Raw genomic sequence first — 19,627 nt, forward strand, 5'->3', positions numbered from 1 at the left:
TCACTGACAGATGATAAGGTCCTGAAGATGCACGATGGACAGAACTGGCTAAAGGAAGATAAAGAAATAACTCGACTTTTACAGGAAGGACGCCATAGAATTACCCAGTGTTGTGATTCCTTCACACAGGTGGCTTTTTTTTTTTTTTTTTTAAAGCAAAAACAGCCCTTCAAAACCATCGGCCTGGACTACACTTCTGCCCCCTCACTCGTCAGATTCTGCTCAGGCTCGGTGGGCTGCCGTCCGCCCCGCACGGATATCCGCGTCCATATAGGCAGACAGGTTGGGAGCCGCACATCCGAACGGAGAACTCGTCTCTGTCCCTCGCGTTCTGCGAAAGCTGCCCCAGTCCCGGCGTCTGGCGAGTGCCTCCGCGCATAGCCCGTCCCTGCACCATATCCCACAGCCCTCTCAGCCATCGGCCCCCACGGAGGCCGGGCCCGGCCCTACAGAGCTCGGCCCCGCGCAGCACCGCGCACCACCGACCTGCCGCCGCGCCGACGACCTTCCCGCCCCGCAGCGCGCCTCGCACGAGCACGGCGGCAGCCATGGCAGCCAGGAAGGAGGCGGTGGGGAAGGGGCTGGCCCGCCAACGCTCCGCCTCCGCCAGGCCGGGGTACAAGATGGCGGCGGTGCTCTCCGGCGGGTCGCGGCGGGCGATGCGGGCGGTGGTACGGCGCTCGGTGGTTCGCCTGTCCGCCTCGGGCTGCCGCGGCTGTATGGCCGCAGGTAATTGTAGGCGGCGTGGGGCCGCGCCGGTCACCGGGAAGGGGGGGTGGGGGAGGGTTGGAATACTACAATTCCCAGCATGCCTGGCGGGCGCTGCCAGCAGTCTGCGCGTCGAGAGTTGTAGTCCCGTTACGCCTGGCGGTGGATTTAGCGGGGGGCTGAGTTGGATAGAGGTAGAGCTCCGCTGCTCAAAGCTCCCCGCACAGCACCTGTCCGCTCCCTGAGATGCACGGGCTGTCTGTGAAGGCCTAACGGGGCTTCCCACGAGGCGGGGCAAATTAGGGTAACTCCTGCCTGTTTTACCCTCTGTTAATCCTCCGGTTAAATTTAAGAGATAGGTGTGCTGCTTTGTGGATTCTTATCAGCACATTGTTATCATTTCTCATGCAGAAAACAAACGTTGCTTGTATGGCTTGTTGCATCTTGCTGGGCAGGTGTGAAGTTGATGTGTAACTTCCCTGGGTCAGTACTTCCTCCTACCCTCTTGATTAAGAGTCGTTTTTTTCACAAGCAGAAGACTTGGAGGGCTTAGAAGTTTGGGATAGATGTTAGGAGGAAGTTTTTCACAGAGAAGGTGGTGACACACTGGAAAAGATTGCCCAGCAGGCTGTGGATGCCCTATCTCTGTAGGCATTCAAGGCCAGGCTGGATGAGGCTCTGGGCAGCCTGGTCTAGTGATTGGCGACCCTGCACATGGCAGGTGGTTTGAAACTGGATGGTAATCGTGGTCCTTTTCAACCCAGGCCATTCTATGATTCTATTGAGACAATGTGAACTGCTGCAAAGATTCTTTGTTACCAGATTGTTTGCTACAAATAGGAATCTGCTGCTGGAGAACTGGCTTTGTGACAGCAAGATCTTGACAGATGGCATTTGCATGACACCTTTCTTAGGCTTGCAGAACCCTTTGTCTGAGACTGGTGCCCAGAATTAGCTTTCTGATTCTGGACCTGTGCTTGTATTCCTCTCGTGTCTGCCTGTACCACAGCTTCACTGGGTCTCTTGAGCATTACTGCTTTGCAAATTATAATCTTTGCATGTTCCTTTTTTGTCTTCTCACAGAAACAGGGGCAGCCAGCATCAGGCATACTGCAGTGATGATGGCAGTTGTGCTGCCAGGGTGTTCTTAGCAGCAGAGAGACAACAAGGCAGATCCTTACAAAAGCAGGCAAGCAGGATTCTTGTGCAGAATTCACTTGTATCTTAGCTAGGCAAGAGGGGAACATCTCTAGCTTTTATTTTGCACATCCAATAAATACGTGCCTTTTTAACCTTGTTGATATTAATACTGGAAAGCTATGATGTAGTGGCTGGTTGGTTTTTTGTTTGTTTTCTCAGCAATGTGAGCAATTGCAATTCTTGCAGTCTTTTAGTGTTGTGCTGCCAATAATTTGGTATCATACAATAGTTAAAAGCTGTAAGTTATAATTGCAAAGTTCTGCATTATCAAAGCAGTTAGTAGAATGTAAAATTTAAACTTCTTTATTTTTCTTATGGCAGGTAAACGGTATCTGCTAACAGAAGATAATATAAAGTTACAAGAATTTCAGCAGGCAAAAGAGGCAATTAGAAATGAATTCCATGGCAATAAAGGTATTTATATTTCCTTGATGAGAACCTTTGTTATTTTAATGTGAGTACTGGAAAGAAGATGGTGAAAGCCATTATATACAGAAAATTGACTACAATGAAAGGAATAGTTTGCATCTTCCTCTTGCAAGTTGTTTGCAGCTAAAATTTCAGATCTGAAGCTTTGAAGAATGGTGTGAGTTATGTCATCTTGAAAAATGTCAAGGAACATTAGAAAAGGACCTGAAATGTTTGTGCCCTTGCATTTCCATTTTTATCATGTAGTCTAACGTAAAGTACTGCTTAGTCTACAAATTATGCTTCAAATACATCTTCAGCAGAGGAGGTTAACACAAAGCCTGATACCTACTTACCAGTCCAGAGCAGGCCTATGCCAGTAATTGATTTAATCTGCTCTGTAAAGTTATTGAGTTCATTCCCTTAGCTTTTTATGTTTGGTTTATATCATATAAACTCTCAGTTTTACGCCTAGATTATGTCTCTAAACTCTGAATATGAAAAACGAGTTCAGGTTCCCTCAACTGATCAGAGAGGAAGGATGGTGGATTTTCCTTGATAGAGATTTTGTCATGCTAGTTTAAAGTGTATGTAAACTCTGTACTTTAGAGAGGATAAATATAAACATAAATCCATCCTTAAAATCTAATGCACCTTTTTTATCATGTGTAGGTGTTTGGTGATTACAAACTTTTGGCAGTTCTTCCAAATGATATTGTTGTTTTTTTTTTTCAGTGCCAAGAAAAGGACAGATATCAAATTTAGTTCTACATAAACCAGTCATCTGAAATAGAGTTCAGCAAAATTGAAATAATTGTTTTTCTATACCAAGTAATAGCAGAGTTTGAATCAGGCATTGATAAGTCATAATGCCATTATTTTGCTGTGATAATGACATACTCATATTGGACATGTTTCATATTATACCTAAGCAGAAGCCACATATTTGGGTTTACAGGTAACAATTCACCTTTTTGTTGTTGTACAAGCAGTAGCTGAAGATAACTAATCAAAACAGAGTGCTAACTATGTATGTTCAAATGGTTTCTGTACTTGGTATTTAGGCTAGAAACTGAAATATGAAAAGAAGTCAATGAGGCTTGTAATTGATTTTGGATTAGAAGTGGGGAAAAAAAGCCTTAATAACTAATCTGTTACAAAAAATATGTGAGATCTATTTATTTATTTTAGTTATAATATTATAGTTATAGCAGTATAATAGTTATACTGAAAAAAAACAGGCTTTTTACTGCATTGAGTCTCTGTTTCAAGTAGGAGATATGCAACATAAATAATGGAATTGTCTGTAGACTGCTTTTATAATGTGCTTCATTTTCAGATCCATATTTCAAAAATATTAAAGAAAAATTAAAGGAAAATAGAATTATTCTCAAAAATGAATTAAAAATTTTACTGCACTTATGTCAGACTTCATCTGATGTGGAGCTAGCCAAAAAAGTTATTTACAGGTACTTGTAACAATCCAGGTAACATTGTTTTCTCTTTTTATTTTACAGTTTTGTTATTAGATCATCTTAAGTTATGTCTGCAAGTGAGGGTTTGCCCTAGTTCAAGGACAATTTGCACAGTTAGTCCATTAGGCTAAGACTGCATTTTCATTTACTTTGGGTCTTCCAACCCTTCAGAGATTCTCAATCAAAGAAGAGTCAAGCTATGGGAATGAACTGGTTTCTGCTATATATAGAATGAAAAGTGAGCCACACAGAAACTTCACTTTTAAGCTGGGAGGTACTGGTGTGCTCAGAGGCATCTTCCAGCTAAGATGTTTCTGTTTATAAACTGGTCTGGAAACCAGTGGCAGGTCAGGAGGATTTGTGAATGAAAGCCTTCCCAGCAATTACATGCAGAAGTTTTGGGAAGGAAAAAAAAAAAAAAAAAAGCAAAAAATATATTATTTTTTAATTAGTTTGGCTTAGAAAAGGTTGAAATGTTTTAGCAGGTATCACTGCTAAAATGGACCACTGCAACTTCCTGTGCAATTGCTCTGTGAATAGATAGCAAAATAGCTGGCAGTTCTGGTGAAGAGGATGCATTCTATAACTTAATCGGATATGAATGTCTTCATTATAAATAGAATAATTTTCATATTGCTACTTCACTTTATTAGTTGAGTCAAAATTACATTTTTTTCCAGAAAATATTTCCTCATTTATCTAAATGCCACTTACTGAAGATAGAAAAGCAATGTGTCTGTCACTGCACATGCAGATTGTACTGCCTGTTTAAAGCTGTTTTCCCTTGGCAAATTCTATGTGTTGTGTGATTTACTCTTTTGAGTCTTTCTAATAGGTACCATGAACAGAGTGGAATCACAGACATGCATGGTTTTAAATTTGGGCCCCTCTTTATGAGGTTATGTTTTGAGCTAGACCTTGAAACTCCTGCAGTAGAACTTATCAAAGATCAGGTAATTTCCTCTATGTATTTCACCAATATCACTGTTACCCACTACTTCAATGTGCGTAATTTGTGTGCTTTGCATAACCTCAGAAACTTAAAGTACACTGTATATCTGTTGCAACAGCAAAGATGTCTATCACATTGATCTAACAACACTGTTTATAAAGCTTTTGTTTAAAAACAAACAAACAAAAAAAAAACAGTTTGAAAGTTAAACAGTAATTAAAAGTAAATGTTAATTTGACTAACTTTTGTATTATCGCACTTCTTTGTAGTTGCATCATTTCAATAAAGAATATTGATTCGAGGATAATTCCTCAAAAAAGCTCTGATGCATATTTTCCCGCATTCTCTATTTCATATATCCATCCTGTATAAATAATTCTTGGAAGTGATCACTTCTGAATTTTTATTCAGTAGCAGTTTGCTTAAATTCCTTAGATTGTTTACACCAGCACATTTACCTTGTTAATCTGTACTTCAGACTCCCTCTGAAGTGCTGAAGAAACTTAAGGACTTGGTTTTGAACATCTCTGAAATGCTGTGTGCATTATTATGACAAAATATTGTTTGTACCCTATATCTAATATATGTAGATGATTCTATGCAAGAATGTTCTATTTTCAAAACTGGGGGCTAGTGGTAAGTCAGCTATATGATAAGGAATCAAGGTAAGGATATATCTACTGAAAATGGGAAAAGTATTGCTTGGCCTACTGTTCCTAGGTTAGGTATGTGTAAGTATATGAAGGTGTTATTTGGCTATAGATGAGATCAGGCACTAAGACGAGTCCTGTAGTACTTACAGGACTTGGTCACTGATGGATGATAATGTACTGTATCACATCTTAAGACCCTGCTTCAGAAAATTATCACAATGTCTTTGACATTTCATGTGGCTATTCATATTGTCATACCATGCAGTGAATGCTGTGGAATGTAAAATATACTTGTTCTTTGTTCTGCTACTATGCTTGTCATGACCTAAGCCCTAGTGTGGATCTGTTTACTATTTCATATTGTGAATAGCTGAAATTTACTTAGTATGAGTGGTACTTCACCCCAAAGATACTGTTATTCAGCTGCATATCTGCTAAGCTTTTGGAGTAGCAATTAGTCAGACTTCTGCTTGCATTAACTTAAAGGTCACAGTCTGTCACTGGAAAAAGCATAGAAGTACGAATCTCTTGTAAATATGTTTAATTTTTAAGTGTGCTGTTGAGTATACTGAGATACTGCTAGTTTAGAAGTTACCTGACAGAGGAGTCAGGGAACTGAAATATTAAATACTCAACTTGTAAAGATGCAGCTCATTTCAATGGGAAGACTTGATAAATGCTGTGCACCATAATAATGCTCATTTACTTTATTCTAACTTTCTTTAAAACTCACTCTTTGTATGTTTGTATGTTTTTCTACAGAGTTTGCATGGTTTTTTCTCAGAGAGTACATCCTTCCATATTTTGATGACTATGTTGTTTAAAAAGGGTCATTACAAAAGTAAGTACTGAGTTTATTATTGCAAATGCACTTAGAGGAGCGTACTTCTCACTATGAGTATGTGTATAAATATTAATTGGCTTTATCAATATGAAGTACTGACAAGATTTTAGAAGACCAAACATCATGTATATCAGTATAGATGCAAAATAGCTGTACTGTATTGTGTAATAAAGATGGAAGACTTTATCTGTTTCATACTTGGAATGGCATTCTTATCATTTTGCAGTCATGTGGAATTATGATTGGAACATTCTTCTTTAAAGCTCTCTAAAAGCTTAACTCCTCTCTGGATTCTAATTTCCTGTAGTTTTGTTTTTGTGTGTGTGTATGCATGTGTGTCTCCCTATTCTGTGTTTGTTTTATACAGTTTTCGGAACAGTAAGTTCTCCAACACATTTTTCTAGCAGTTCTGTGCTCATAGAATCACCAAGGCTGGAAGAGACCCCCAAGATCATCCAGTGACCAGTATTTTCCGCTAAACCATGTCCCTCAGTCCAACATCTAAGTGTTTCTTAAACACAATCAGGGATGATGATTCCAGCACTGCCCTGGGCAGACCATCCCAGTGCCTGTGCTGTCCAGTGTTCATGCCTTCAGAGAAGGAGTCTTTCTTAATGTTCAACTTGAATCTCCCCTGGTGCAACTTGATGCTGTTCGCTCTATTCCTATTACTAGTTACACAGGAGAAGAGGCTGACCCTCCACCTTACCTCAATCTTCCTTCAGGTAGTTATAATGAGGTCTCTCCTGAGCCTCTTTTTCTTAGAGGAAATAATCCCAGCTCCTTCAGCCACTTCTCGTAAGGCTTAAGCTCAGGCAAGTGCATAAAATCACAGTTTGGTCTTTTCTGATGATATGACAGGGAATCAACTGATTTGACTGAAAAGAGTATGGAATAAGTTTTCCAACCAAATCACTCTCTTTGGAATTTGTTGGATGTGCAGCACTTAGTCTTTCACTGCTTGGCAAATCAGCTCAATAGTTGTCCTGAAGGCTTAGTCTGGATCATCCTTAAAGAAACTAGATCTGAACCAGAATGCAGTGTTGCAGTGTAACGAAGGTTACAGGTTACGTTTTTAGTGAGGAGCATTAGGTTGGAAGTAGTTGAAGCTTTTGTTGTGTGATTTGTCTTTGTTCTGGACTGCTAGGAGGAAAAAAAGAGTGGCTTTGTAAATTATCCTGATGTTTGCTTTAGGATTGTGTGAAGATAATAGAACAGTAAAGTCAGGTGCTGTGTAGACTGTGTACTGTGCTAGTGTAGACTGAAAGCTTCCTTTCTCTGAAGCAGTGTCTCATCCAATTGATCCTCTGTTAAAGTTCTTAAATTGTATTAATTTGTAAAAAGTTAACAGATGTCAGATTGCACTCTGATTTTGAAGTAAAGTTCCTGAGCGCACACAGTGCTGAGATTATTTCAAGTCATTAAACATATAGCATTAAATTTCTGAATTGAGTAACACAACTGTGTTTTTTGGCAGGTGCCTTGGAAGTCCTAGCAGAAATGAAAACACAAGGAATACCTTTCAACAAAGAAACCTATTTACTGGCATTTGCAGTATGCTACAAATTGGTAAATATTTTCAATTAACATGATGAAGTACTTGAAATGCCTTTTCTGTGTCTTCCTTTTAGGAATTTTGACATTTTCATATGTTCCCAGTCATGATTTCATATCTAATGCAAGTATTTTAGACACAATTAAGTCATAAATCGCTTCATTGTTCATGATCTTTTGTACATGTATGTCTTCCGATACCAGCTAATATCACAAAGCATATCTCTAAAAGAATTTAAAGGATGTTAACATTAAGAAATAAATCTGATACAGCCTTTGATTGGCACTTGACAATATTAGATTTATAGTCTGGTTTCTTTGGGAAATAGGATATATATGATATATACTGTTTGACAGATAACTCTCTCCCATTTCTCTTCCAAGTAAATCTTGGACCATTTTTACAATTGCACCCAAATTTGACAGGGATTAAAGTTCTCAAAGGTAATCTGCTGTAACATGCCAGCTGAGTCAAGAAAAGAAAGATAAATGAATGCTTCAGCAAGAGATAGGCTTCCCCTAAACCTTAAATGTACTCTTAGAAAAATTGTGAGCACAATAAGGAATTAGGCTACATAGGTTCTGTAACAGTTCTTAGAGTAGCTTCCCATCTGTAGTTAAGAGAGTCCGCCAAACATTTTTCTTTATATATCTCTCCAGATTTGAATCAATTCTGCAATTTGAAGTATTTACAGGCCCTTTCCAAACACAGTAGAAAACTTTTTCAATTTAACCATGCTTTTTGAAAGAGATACTGGCTGAAGCAAAATGATTCTACAAGGCTAAATTTCCCATATTTCTCAGTTAACCTACAATGAATCTGAGCACGTGTGATAAAAAGCAGTCAGCCAAACATGGTGACTCTCAAGTACTTTCTGAGGTGTTTCTGCAAGTCTTAGTCCTGATGAATTGCAGCTGCTTTTAGGTCAGGGAAACAGAGATAACTATATGGCTTTTATGTTTGTAGACTAGGGCAGTAGGTAGATCTCAAAAAGAATTGTGGAAACAGTTTGCACTTAAAACCAGCTAGCGATTCGTGGCAGCAGTTCATTTAGGAGTGCTACCAGTTCTATTCAGAGTGTGCTGTTTTTAGGAAATACTGAATGTAGAAATACGATGACACTGTGCTGCAACACTAGTTTATAAGCTTGTGTTTGCTTCTAGTATCTACCTAGTCAGTATCTGTGACTGTAACTTACTTTGTGGTCTGCACTCTGTCCCTTCCACTCTATGGAAAGTAATGACTTTCACTGAATCCAATTGTGTTTCTCTGAGGTCTACTCAGTCTATGGTAGTTTTACATAATCTCCAAAATTTTAACATGTTACTTTCCATGGCCTGTTGCACTAGGGCTCGGATCCCTAGCATATAGAAGAGGAAGAGCTTCCTGAGACTTTTGCTTTCTACTACTGTCTCTGCGTCTGTTTTCAGCAATGAATCTGGCACATTGTTATTTAGAATCATAGAATGGTTTAGGCTGAAAAAGACCTCTAAGATCATGTAGTCCAACCATCAGCACATTAAACCATTTCCATCAGTGCCACATCTACACATTTCTTGAGCACCTCGAAGAACACTGCCCTCATCAATCCTCTGGGGAGCCTGTTCCAATTGTGGACTGCTCTTTCATAGGAGAAACTTTTCTTCATATCCAACCTGATCCTCCCCAGATGTGTAGGTTGGGACCATTAGTTCCTGTCCTATCACTAGATGGATGGGAGAAGAGACCAACCCTCACCTCGCTGTCAAGTTGCACAGAGTGATAAGGGCTCCCTTGAGCCTTCTTTTCCCTGGACTGAACGGTCCCAGTCCTTGTTACAGGACCTGTGCTCCAGACCCTTCACTAACTTTGTTGCTCTGCTTTGGACATGCTTTAATGTCTTTCTTTTAATGAGGAACCCAAAATCAGACACAGCACTCAAGATGGGCCCTTACTAGTGCCATGGGGCAATCATTTCCCTAGTCCTGTTGGCTTTGCCATTTCTGATACAAGCTAGGATGCCACTGACCTTCTTGGCCACCTGAGCACACTACTGAATCATGTTCAGCTGGCTATCAACTAGCACCCTCAGATCTTTTTCTGCCATGCAGTTCTGCAGTTCTGCCAAGCTGTTCTGCCCCAGATCTGTAGCGCTGCCTGGGGTTATGGTGACTTAAGTGCAGGACCTAGCACTTGTTTTTTTTTAAACATCATGCAGTTAGCTTCAGCTCACTGATCCAGCCTGTCAGCCCATCAATACAACCTAAATTTCTTTAACAAATTCATAAAATAGTGGGGAAATGATCATAAACTGACATTCAATTGTTTTAACAGACACAATAAAATAACTCCTTATGTGCTGAAGATGATTAGGCAGAGCTCCTTCAACAGCTTGATCTTGTTTCAACTGTTAGTGCTGAATGCTAAGACTCCAAGTAAGGAGGAGACACCATGAAGCTCCAAAGTGCTTTTGCTTTGCCAACATGAGAAAATTGAGGAAAAATCTTGAGGGGAAATGTCTTTGAGATATATAATTTGAATACTGGAAACAATGGCACTAGTACTGTTAACAACAGTTCTGGATATTTACCTGGTTAATTCTTGATTTCTTTTAAGGAACTGTGCCAGAGACCACTAGTGGAGAATGTACAAGGCTTAAAGCTCTGATTACTGCTAGTGGATAAACTAAGAAGTTAGTGTACAGAAGTATTTCTGAGGACAGCCATTGGGAAGTTTTAAATATTTGTAGGGTCTGCTATTACCCGAACTAAAAAAGAGGTTCTTCTTTTAGTGCAGGAAAGTGCTATAAGCCTTTTGATAATAATGAAATGTGTATGTGCAATAGTTATCTTTTTTTGTGGTCAGAATGTTTCAAAATTTTTAAAGAACATGACATTTATTATGTCATTCAAAAGGTGTTTTCACAAGCTGTGCAAAACATTGAGCAGTGAAATTGAGAAGTATCCCGTAAAACCCAAAAGATGACCCAGTCTTACATCACAGCTGCTGTTTTACATGAATGGCACTTTGAACAGTAGGAATAGAGATAAGGTTTTTAATTGTTCCGGGTCCAATTAGCTCCCTTTACCATTTCCATTGTGAAGAACATTATTTTTGGTAGCTGGTGGTTTTTGAAATGATGCACAGATGAACACATTACCATTTACTCTAGACTTCTTTTGAAAATAGTGCCGTTAATGTTATTACCATATATCATTCACTACAAATAAGATGCAAGTTATGTATGCCCGTAAAGTAAACTGTGCTGGTAATTCTTGACCTTTGGAGTACTTAATTGCTAACTGAATGTGGAGATGAAGCACTGATGCAATTTATTGTTTCTCATGAATAATGCAAGCTTTCCACCTTGGAAAAGGCAAATATGTAAACTATTATCACAGAATGGCTCAGGTTGGAAGGGACCTCAAGGATCATGAGGCTCCAACACCCTGCCACATGCAGGGCCACCAACCTCCCCATTTAATACCAGACCAGGCTGCCCAGGGCCCCATCCAATCTGGCCTTGAACACCTCCAGGGACGAGGCATCCACAACCTCTCTTGGCAGCCTGTTCCAGCACCTCACCACCCTCATAATAAAGAACTTCCCTCCCCAACCTAAATCTTCCCTCCCGCAACTTAAAACCATTTCCCCTTGTCCTGCTGTTATCCCCTTTCAAAGAGTTGATTCCTCTCCTGTTCGTAGGCTCCCTTTAGGTACTTAAATGCTGCAATGAGGTCTTCTCTTCTCCAGGCTGAACAAGCCCGGCTCCCTCAGCCTTCATTGGGCAGCTGCTCCAGCCCACTGATCATCTTTGTGGCTCTTCTCTGGACCCTCTTCAACAGCCCTCTGTCTTTCTTGTACTGGGGGCTCCAGATGTGGACACAGTACACTAGATGAGGCATCATGAGGGCAAAGTAGAGAGGGACAGTCACCTCCATGTCCCTGCTGGCCACCGCTCTTCTGAGATTACATTACATTAGAGTGTTTACTTTGGAAACATCTTGCCAAATGTAATCTTGAAAAGAGAGGCTCAAAACTGCTGAATATTCAAATTTATTTGTGTGCAGATTTCTGTAATACAATGGTGCTGATTAATTTAATGTTTGGGAAAACTGATCTTCATTAACTACCCTTTTAGAATGGCTTAGAATTAGAATTAGAAAGAGTCAGCCTTTTTCCTGATTTGGGAATGGTAGGAAAATTGAAATTGCTTTTAGCTGAGTGCCAGTGTTGTCTTTTTTTCCTTTGTTGGACAACAAAGGAATGAAATGGTGGTTATTTTTACCCTCTTCTGAGCACTGTAGCACTAAGTATCATCTTTTGGTGTTGTGTATCTTAGGAAATACAGAATCTCCTTGGTTCAGACATAGATTGCCTTGCTGGCCTTACAATGCATTTACTTCTGAATGCCTTCTGAATGTCACTGCAGTTGCAGTACAGTAATTTCAGATCACATGATTGACAAGGGCAACTTATGTATGAAATTTCTACATAGGGCAGCCTGGAGTCTTGCAAAATCTCTGCAAAACTGCTTGAAGAAGCACAGCTAAAAGGTGACACATTACCACTGCGAGCATTCTACTTTGCTGCGGCATCTGCTCTGAAGCAGGTATAGTGCCTTCTTTTGATTTATACCTCAAAAGGTTATTTTGTTTTATGACGGTCAGCTGAAGAAAGCTAAAAAAGAGGAAGCATAACTGATCTAGGCAATTATTTTAAGTACTATAACTTTTATGGCCCTGAAGAAAGGGTTATAGGTAACTCTCGCATAAACTGAATGTCAAAATTCTGAAGCCTTTGTCTTGAGTCTAATACACAGATGCATTTTTCCACTGACAATTAGACGCAGAATTTTCTTACAAAGTAGAAGAAAGTTGGGCTAGTGGTTTTTGATATTCCCATGGCCCAGTCCTTCAGATGTTGATGCTTAGTAATGATTTCCTTCAAGTAGGATAAAAATAATTTTAAACACTTGTGCAGTAAGCTCTTCAGAATGTTTATCTGTAGAGGCAAATTCAAGGACTGTGATATCTATTGCCCTTTTGTTTTGGGGATGGCCTGTCGTTAGTAGCAAGTGACTTCAAGGTGAGATTTTCCATATATTTCAAGTGCCTGAGCATTGATTTGAAGCAGATCAGAGTGAAAAACTGGATAGGAGAATAAGAGTTAGGAAATCCTTATGTATACTGTTTCTTCTGAAATTATTGAGGAAATGTTTTGAGGAAACATTCTCTCTTGCATATCTAAAGAGATATCAGACTGTGAGTGTCTAAAAGAACTAGAGATTTGATACTGGTAGATGTTTTGGATGAATGAAATAAGAGGTTAAAGCTTTGTTATGCATTCATTCTTTGATCTTTTTGCAGAATCTCTGTATGAACATCACAGCTGAAAAATAATGTCACTGAAATTTAACTGTTCATTTGCATGGTGGTATGATTTGGTCTTCTCATTAACATTGGGGTTAAAAACCAAAATCTCTGTCTCTGAAACAACATGAAATATTCTTGGTACTTTGTTTTATATAAAACTTAGCTAAAATTACTGTTTTGTAAACAGATTAATGATCCAGATTACACTTAACTATTCCTAAAACTGCATGCTCATTGGCATCTTTAATCTTGCTTTGAATAAGACGTCTGTTGATCCCTTGTAAATGTCAGCGTAATGTTTAAATGTCCATACAAATGAGTTGGTGTTACAGATGTGGTACTTTAAGTGTGCATATCCTAGAAGTTAAAAATGCTGGGCAGAATAAGATATCCACTAATCATGTCCTGCACTTCATTTAAGTACTTTGACATGTGCCGAAGTCCAAGCTTGGATGTAATTCTTCTATTTTTAAAGTGCACTTGTGCTTGGTGTTGGTTACATGAATTCATTTGTCTGCTGATGTAAGAACTAAAATTTGAAAATACTGTTTGCTATGCTGGAGAGCTAGCTAACATGCAAATTCCAGTGTGGAGTATTTCTTTCACAGGCTGGATGCTACATGGGGCTGTGGGACCTGGTGAAAGTGTTGTAGATGCTTTTGTTTTCAGTGAGAAGTTCTAAGAGCTTCTTGTTCTACTTAGGCTTTTACTGTGGGAATGTGTCACATATTTAACTGTATTTTTTTAAATTATTTTTAATTCTTTTTCAGGATGATATAGCACAAGCCCAATTTTATTGTTCTCAGATAAGGAAAACAGAGAATAAACTATACAGTAATCTTAAAGTAAGTATGCTTGCTTTGTATTAGAGTTTTACAGTATAAATATGCTCTAATAGGCAAACAACTCTTATGTGCAAAGCAGCTGAAGGCTCCAGGTTCTCTATTCCTTTCCAAGTTTCAGTTGCAAAACAAAACAAAACAAAACGTTATGTGGAAATTGACCGTTCTGTCTGCCTTCACAATTAACAGATTTTATCAGCCCAGCATCTAGAAAAGTATTTTGGTCATTCTTTCATTCATTATGTTTTCCTCAAATATTTTCTTCTAAGGCTTTCTTTCTAATGATTACTTTGTGGATATATTTAATTTTATTTTTAAGGTTCTTGTCCAGCTCAGATCTGGTTTGCTAGAAGAGGTAATAAAGACTTTAGAGGCAGCAATGGACGTAGATACTCCTTTTGTGAAAAAAATCGAATTTTCTGAGCAAGTGGTAAGTATAACAGTAATGAACTGAATCAGGCAAGTATGTCATCACAGATGTGTGTTGGGGATGCAGGCTTGGGGGTGGTAAGGCAAGTCTGAGAGGAAGTCTTGGGTGCTTAGCTAAGCTACGAAGTTGAGTTACAGAGCTTCAGGTTTCTGAGTACATCTTACTAAAACTGTTTTGTTTCTGATACATTCAGATGCCAAAGCAGCTGACTGGTTTATTGTGCTGTTGGGCAAAGTGCTTAGCTGTCTACTTCCCTTTTTATTGAGAATCTAGCTTTTAGAAGCTCGAATTTCAACTGAGAAGATGAAGAGTTCCCTAGTGGCCTTAAATAATTTATTCCCTTGCTTTATATGCTGGCATCGTTTGATGTAAAAATGAGACTAAAGTCCTGATCACACTTGTATTTTTCAGTAGAATTGCAAACATCTGTGATGCTATACAGAGAAGTGTGATTTAGGAAATGATAGATTCCATTACAGTACTGGTCACTGAGAAGGAAATGTGTGTATGAGTGAAACCCTTTCAGCTTGAAAGCACTGCTGCTTCTTTTCCTGAAATTTATTAGTGTGCTCATTTTGAACATGCATGGAACAATGTATTTTAAGGTTGTGCTAGTAATTAAATAATTACCTTTTTAGTGCTGCTTCATAGCAGAATAATTGATACATAAGCAGTAGGTAAAGAGGAGGTATGGCTTTCAAAGCATAGTTAATGGATATTTGTGGAAAAAAAACTACATATCTCAGTGTTTTATTTCTGTAAACTTGTAACAGTACCTAGGAAGACCAAGTATTTGTCCTAGCCCATTCATTTTAAAGTAGTTCACTAAATTTTTTTAACAGATCCATTCATTCTTTAGCTTATACTCCATGTATAGCATAGTTTACTGAAATTTCCATTGTTCTTTTGTATGACTTACTGGTTTGAACTCTACTTTTAGCTTCATATGGAATAATAATAATTGTGCTTATTTGGAAAATAGATTTCGGGAAGCACTTGTGTTGCCTGGGTTTAAATAGAAAACAATTGTGTTAGTCCACTCTAGGTCTGCAAATAAGACTGTACTGCTTTGAGAAAGTTTTTAATGTAATAAACTTTCCCTCATAGGTATCTAGTGCATTTCCAGTATTGCCTGCTCATGTATGTGTACTGCTTAAATTCCTTTTCTTAGAAGCCACTCCACTAGCTATGTATGTTAAGCTGGGTTATGGGTTTTTTCCTTTGTCTTCAGTACGGTTTTTGATTGAGATCTTTGCTGGCTGAATTGTGACAGTGTGTTATTTTCCCTCCCCAGCTGGCCACAGCCAGGGAAGAGATGGAAAAAAACCCTGACTTTTCTGCCAAATTAAGAGATATTTATACCAAACTACAAGCTTCAGGACGGATAACCACATGCACGCTGGAAGACATGCTTTTCCAGATTCCTAGTTCAAAGAAGATTCCAACAAAACTTTTAAATAAAAAACAATTGAGTTATCAGGCTGCTAAACTGCTTCGATCAAATCTACTGTTGGAATAGCTCAATATTTATTGCTAAACTGAACTAATGTCACCTAGAAGCATGTTTGAATAAAATGTCTTCTTCCCTTCTGCACTGTGGAAAATTGTTTAAGCTTCTTGTCTGAAACTAAATTACAAATTTAGATCATATAGATTTTTTTATTTGAATTTTGATCTTAAAATATACTCTTTTGCTGGGTTTTATTCAGAAAATGAGTGATCAGTAATTTGAAGTTTTTCCTCAAAAACCTAAATCAGGGTCACAGCCAGAGGGTTGTGCTCAACAGCTCTGTGTCCAGATAGAGGCCAGTGAAGAGGGCTGTGTATCTTGGAACTAGTGCTCTTCTCAACATCTTTATTGATGATCTGGGTAGTGGGACTGAGTGCACCCTTAGCAAGTTTGCTGATGATATGAAGTACTGAGTCCATGTCTGGAAAGAAGGATGTGGAGCTTTTGGAATGGGTCCACATGAGGGCTGCAGAGATGCTTTCAGGGCTGAAGCCTAGAAAGAGATGCTGAGGGAGATGGGTTTGTTCAGCCTGGGGAAGAAAAGGCTTAGGAGAGTCCTGATAGCAGTCTTCTGATACTTAAATAGAACTTGCAGACAGGAGGGAAACTTCATATGGATAGTAATACAAGGGGGAATGATTTTAAATCAAAAGTTGAGAGATTTAAATTATATGTCGGGGAAAGTTTTTTTTACTCAGGGGATGGTGAGGCACTGGCACAAGCTGCCCAAAGAAGCTGTGGATGTTTTGCTACTTTCCCCACAGCCAAAGCTTAGATGAGGGAATATCAAAGTACATTAAGTGTTTTTTTTTCAAATTCTGTCAAAAATCATAGAAGAAAGCAAGCATCTTTGGTGTACCTTAATATCTTTTTTTTTTTTTCTCCCCAGAAGCAATATGTCAGAATATTTGATTTTGTTTCTTAGTTTGCTTATTAAATGGTTTCATGAGAGGTAGCATGGTAACTATATGCAGTTTTGTCACTTGAAGGGGATTCTTCAACAGAAGTTTTCAGAGCAAGTGGCCATACGTACCATTTCCTTTAATTTATCAAGATATTAGGTTTATCAAGATAATCGTATCTTGATACACATTTGCAATTAAGTTCTTACAAGTTGCTTAGAGCAAGTATAATCACTTTTTAGATTAGAATTATTTCTCATCTGCATAAGTCACTCAGAGCAAGTGATCAAAAAAGCAGTACAATGAAGATTCATGTTCACCCAGCATTAACAACTAAGTCATATGTACCTAGGTCTAGAAACTTGTAAAAAGCTGTACCCAAAAATCTCATCCACCTTCCAGAATAGAAGAAATTGAAAACAGCAGTAGCCTATCTGGTGCCCGAGTGCATTTAGAATATCTGTATACAGGGCAATTGATCTGTTGATACAGAACATGGCAGATATGTGAACCTAAGGAGGAGTGGAACTCTGCTTGGTACTCTCCAGGTAGGGGCATCTCATCTGTGCTGTAGCACAGCAACTGGCTTTGTTGAAGCCAATGAATTGCTATGAAAAAGGAAGAACACATCCATGATGAACAGAAGAACAAGGGGGACCAACACAAGTTTCTTCCTGAGGTGCTGAGAGGAACTTCTTTTCATTATTGATGTGTCTTGTTTATATTAAAATGCATTAGGTAGTGCTATATGGTGGTTAGAATTGCATGTGGAAGTGAAGAATAATTTGAAGTTTTTGTCAGATTTTTGTTGTAAGTGTGCATGCTTTTATCAGTGATTGTGCAGGTAAAAATACTACTTACATTAGTCTAAGAATACAGCTGATTTTTGGAATTACTAAATTTTGGAATATTCATTATAATGTTATATGACATGTAGTTTCACTCATAATCTAGGAGTTTACAGATTTTTTACAGTTCTAATTGGTTTCAGCTGGAATTTCTTTCAAGACTTCCAATACGATAAAATGAAGAAGTAGCTCCCCATCTTTTCTTCGTAAATAAGTTTGATACAGGACATGTAAAGGCTAATTGCAGTGTGGCAGAGATTAATTTCAGATAAATGAAACGAGAGCACTGCTTTTGAATTTATTCAGGTTGTGGCTGCCATTAGATAAAACTATTTTACATGAAACATTCTTCTTTACAGTGAGGTGACGGAGCACTGGAACAGGCTGCCCAGGGAGGTGGTGGAGTCTCCTTCTCTGGAGATGTTCAAGACCTGCCTGGATGCCTACCTGTGCGACCTGCTGTAGGGAACCTGCTTTGGCAGGGGGTTGGACTCGATGATCTCTGGAGGTCCCTTCCAAACCCTACAATTCTGTGATTCTGTGATTCTGTGTGAAACTACATTTTCATATACAACAGAAGATAGTTTTAACTATTTAACTTGTTACATTTCAAATGCATAAGGTCAATACCATTTAATTTCCTTAATTGGCACTTTAAAGCATGTTTTAATTGCAGGATTAATTGCAGAAGGCTGGTTTGTCCTAGGACTGAGAAGTGCGTATTTGTGTTTATCTTTTTCTGAATGGTTACGATCCTTTCTGAGGCTGTATCCCACCTGCAACTGAAATAATGACAGTTTCTGTTAGAATTCACTGTCATTACAGCTGACATTTTCTATTCAGTGTTCTCTTGACTGCTTGCTTTCTCAGACTGATTTATTTAAGCAGGCTATAAAGATGATGATTTATTTTAAAGGAACTTCATCCTCCAAAGAGGAGGCTAGTTCCATCACAGGCCTGTGTCAGACAGTACCACTCGAGCAATGTGCATATAAGGAACATTGGTAGCAAAACATACCATTGAAAAAGCCCTACATTGGGTTCCTGCGCTGTGCCCCTTCCACAGCTGAAGAGGACCAGCAGAGAGTGCAGATGTCTGAAGTGAGGCAGTGAGGCTGGTGTTCCTCGCTGTCAGTCAGGTTACAGGCCTCTGCTTTGAGCAGCGTGGAAAACCTTGATACTGAGATAACCAGCAATACTTCAGAGGAAAAAGAGGGTGGGCAGCCACACAGGACTAAAGGGTAAGTTCAAAGGAACACCGACAAAATTAAGACAGAGGTAAGCATTAGAATATTGAAGGTTGATCCAGAAGCACTTTGATAATAAGTACATTGATAATATCCTCCCTTAGGTAAAAAGCTAGAGAAGACAACAACATCCAGTATTTATGTAGCTGATTTAAACAAAATCTTGTTCCATGCAAACTGCCCAGTGTCTTGTTGAACCAGAATGCCTGGATTTGTATCTATCTGTGTCATAAATTTAGCTTTTGTGTGTCAGGGTGTTGAGCACTCTGGCTTTTGTGCAGGAGTCTTCAACTGTGTGCTTAATTTGGTGTGTTAAGGTGTAGTAGGCTTCTTTTTCCAGTTTATAGTGCTAAAGCTCAGGAAACCAAACTTGTCTAATGATAGGCAAACACTTTAAAGATGGTGGAGATCAGGGGTTTTGGAATGTCAAGGACTCAATTACCACTGAACATTTCTTGGAGTAAGCCTCAGAGAATAGGCAAATAGTAATAATAGGTTAACAATAGTATAATATTGTAGCCAGCAGAATAATTATGCTTTGCATATACGGAGTATTCATCAAGTTGAACCTTGGAATTAAAGAAAAGCCCACACTGGAATTTAATTAATATAAGTTTTGGGTTAGCAATCTGGAACATAATAAGATATACTTTTCAACCATTCTGTATCTCTCTGTTTTTTCTAACTTTCAGTGCAAGA

The 19,627-nt window shown here is 38.9% G+C and overlaps 2 protein-coding genes across 4 annotated transcripts in view; one reads left to right on the forward strand and one right to left on the reverse strand.

Moving 5' to 3' along the window:
- Positions 1–600, reverse strand: part of MRPS27 (mitochondrial ribosomal protein S27) — a 40,236-nt gene extending 39,636 nt beyond the window's left edge. The window contains exon 1 of one of the 2 annotated variants that reach the window (XM_052700709.1): positions 487–600. In XM_052700709.1, the coding sequence (XP_052556669.1) occupies positions 487–550 (64 nt within the window). In that variant the 5' untranslated portion in view covers positions 551–600. The remainder of the gene's footprint in view (positions 1–486) is intronic. The other variant, XM_052700710.1, reaches the window with a different exon arrangement.
- On the forward strand, positions 549–16,011 carry PTCD2 (pentatricopeptide repeat domain 2). Of its 2 annotated transcripts, none has more exons than XM_052700706.1 (10): positions 549–729; positions 2,230–2,322; positions 3,656–3,785; positions 4,615–4,744; positions 6,159–6,237; positions 7,718–7,809; positions 12,273–12,386; positions 13,920–13,994; positions 14,311–14,421; positions 15,716–16,011. In XM_052700706.1, exons 1-10 carry the CDS (start codon positions 549–551, stop codon positions 15,938–15,940), a joined length of 1,230 nt encoding a protein of 409 aa, XP_052556666.1. In that variant the 3' UTR covers positions 15,941–16,011. The 2 variants fall into 2 exon arrangements, with proteins under 2 accessions (XP_052556666.1, XP_052556668.1); XM_052700708.1 differs by having other exon boundaries at positions 4,627–4,744.
- The last annotated feature ends 3,616 nt before the right edge of the window (positions 16,012–19,627 follow it).

Source organism: Tympanuchus pallidicinctus, unplaced genomic scaffold (assembly GCF_026119805.1).
Source record: "Tympanuchus pallidicinctus isolate F22 unplaced genomic scaffold, pur_lepc_1.0 scaffold4, whole genome shotgun sequence".
Classification (NCBI taxonomy): domain Eukaryota; kingdom Metazoa; phylum Chordata; class Aves; order Galliformes; family Phasianidae; genus Tympanuchus; species Tympanuchus pallidicinctus.

What these genes read in the sequence shown, in the direction of transcription:
- PTCD2 (XM_052700706.1), top strand. Translation starts at nt 549, where the DNA reads ATGGCAGCCAGGAAGGAGGCGGTGGGGAAGGGGCTGGCCCGCCAACGC. An exon ending in TAGAACTTATCAAAGATCAG is followed by an intron (nt 4,745 to 6,158) that starts GTAATTTCCTCT and finishes GTTTTTCTACAG; the next exon opens with AGTTTGCATGGTTTTTTCTC. An exon ending in AACTATACAGTAATCTTAAA is followed by an intron (nt 13,995 to 14,310) that starts GTAAGTATGCTT and finishes TTTATTTTTAAG; the next exon opens with GTTCTTGTCCAGCTCAGATC.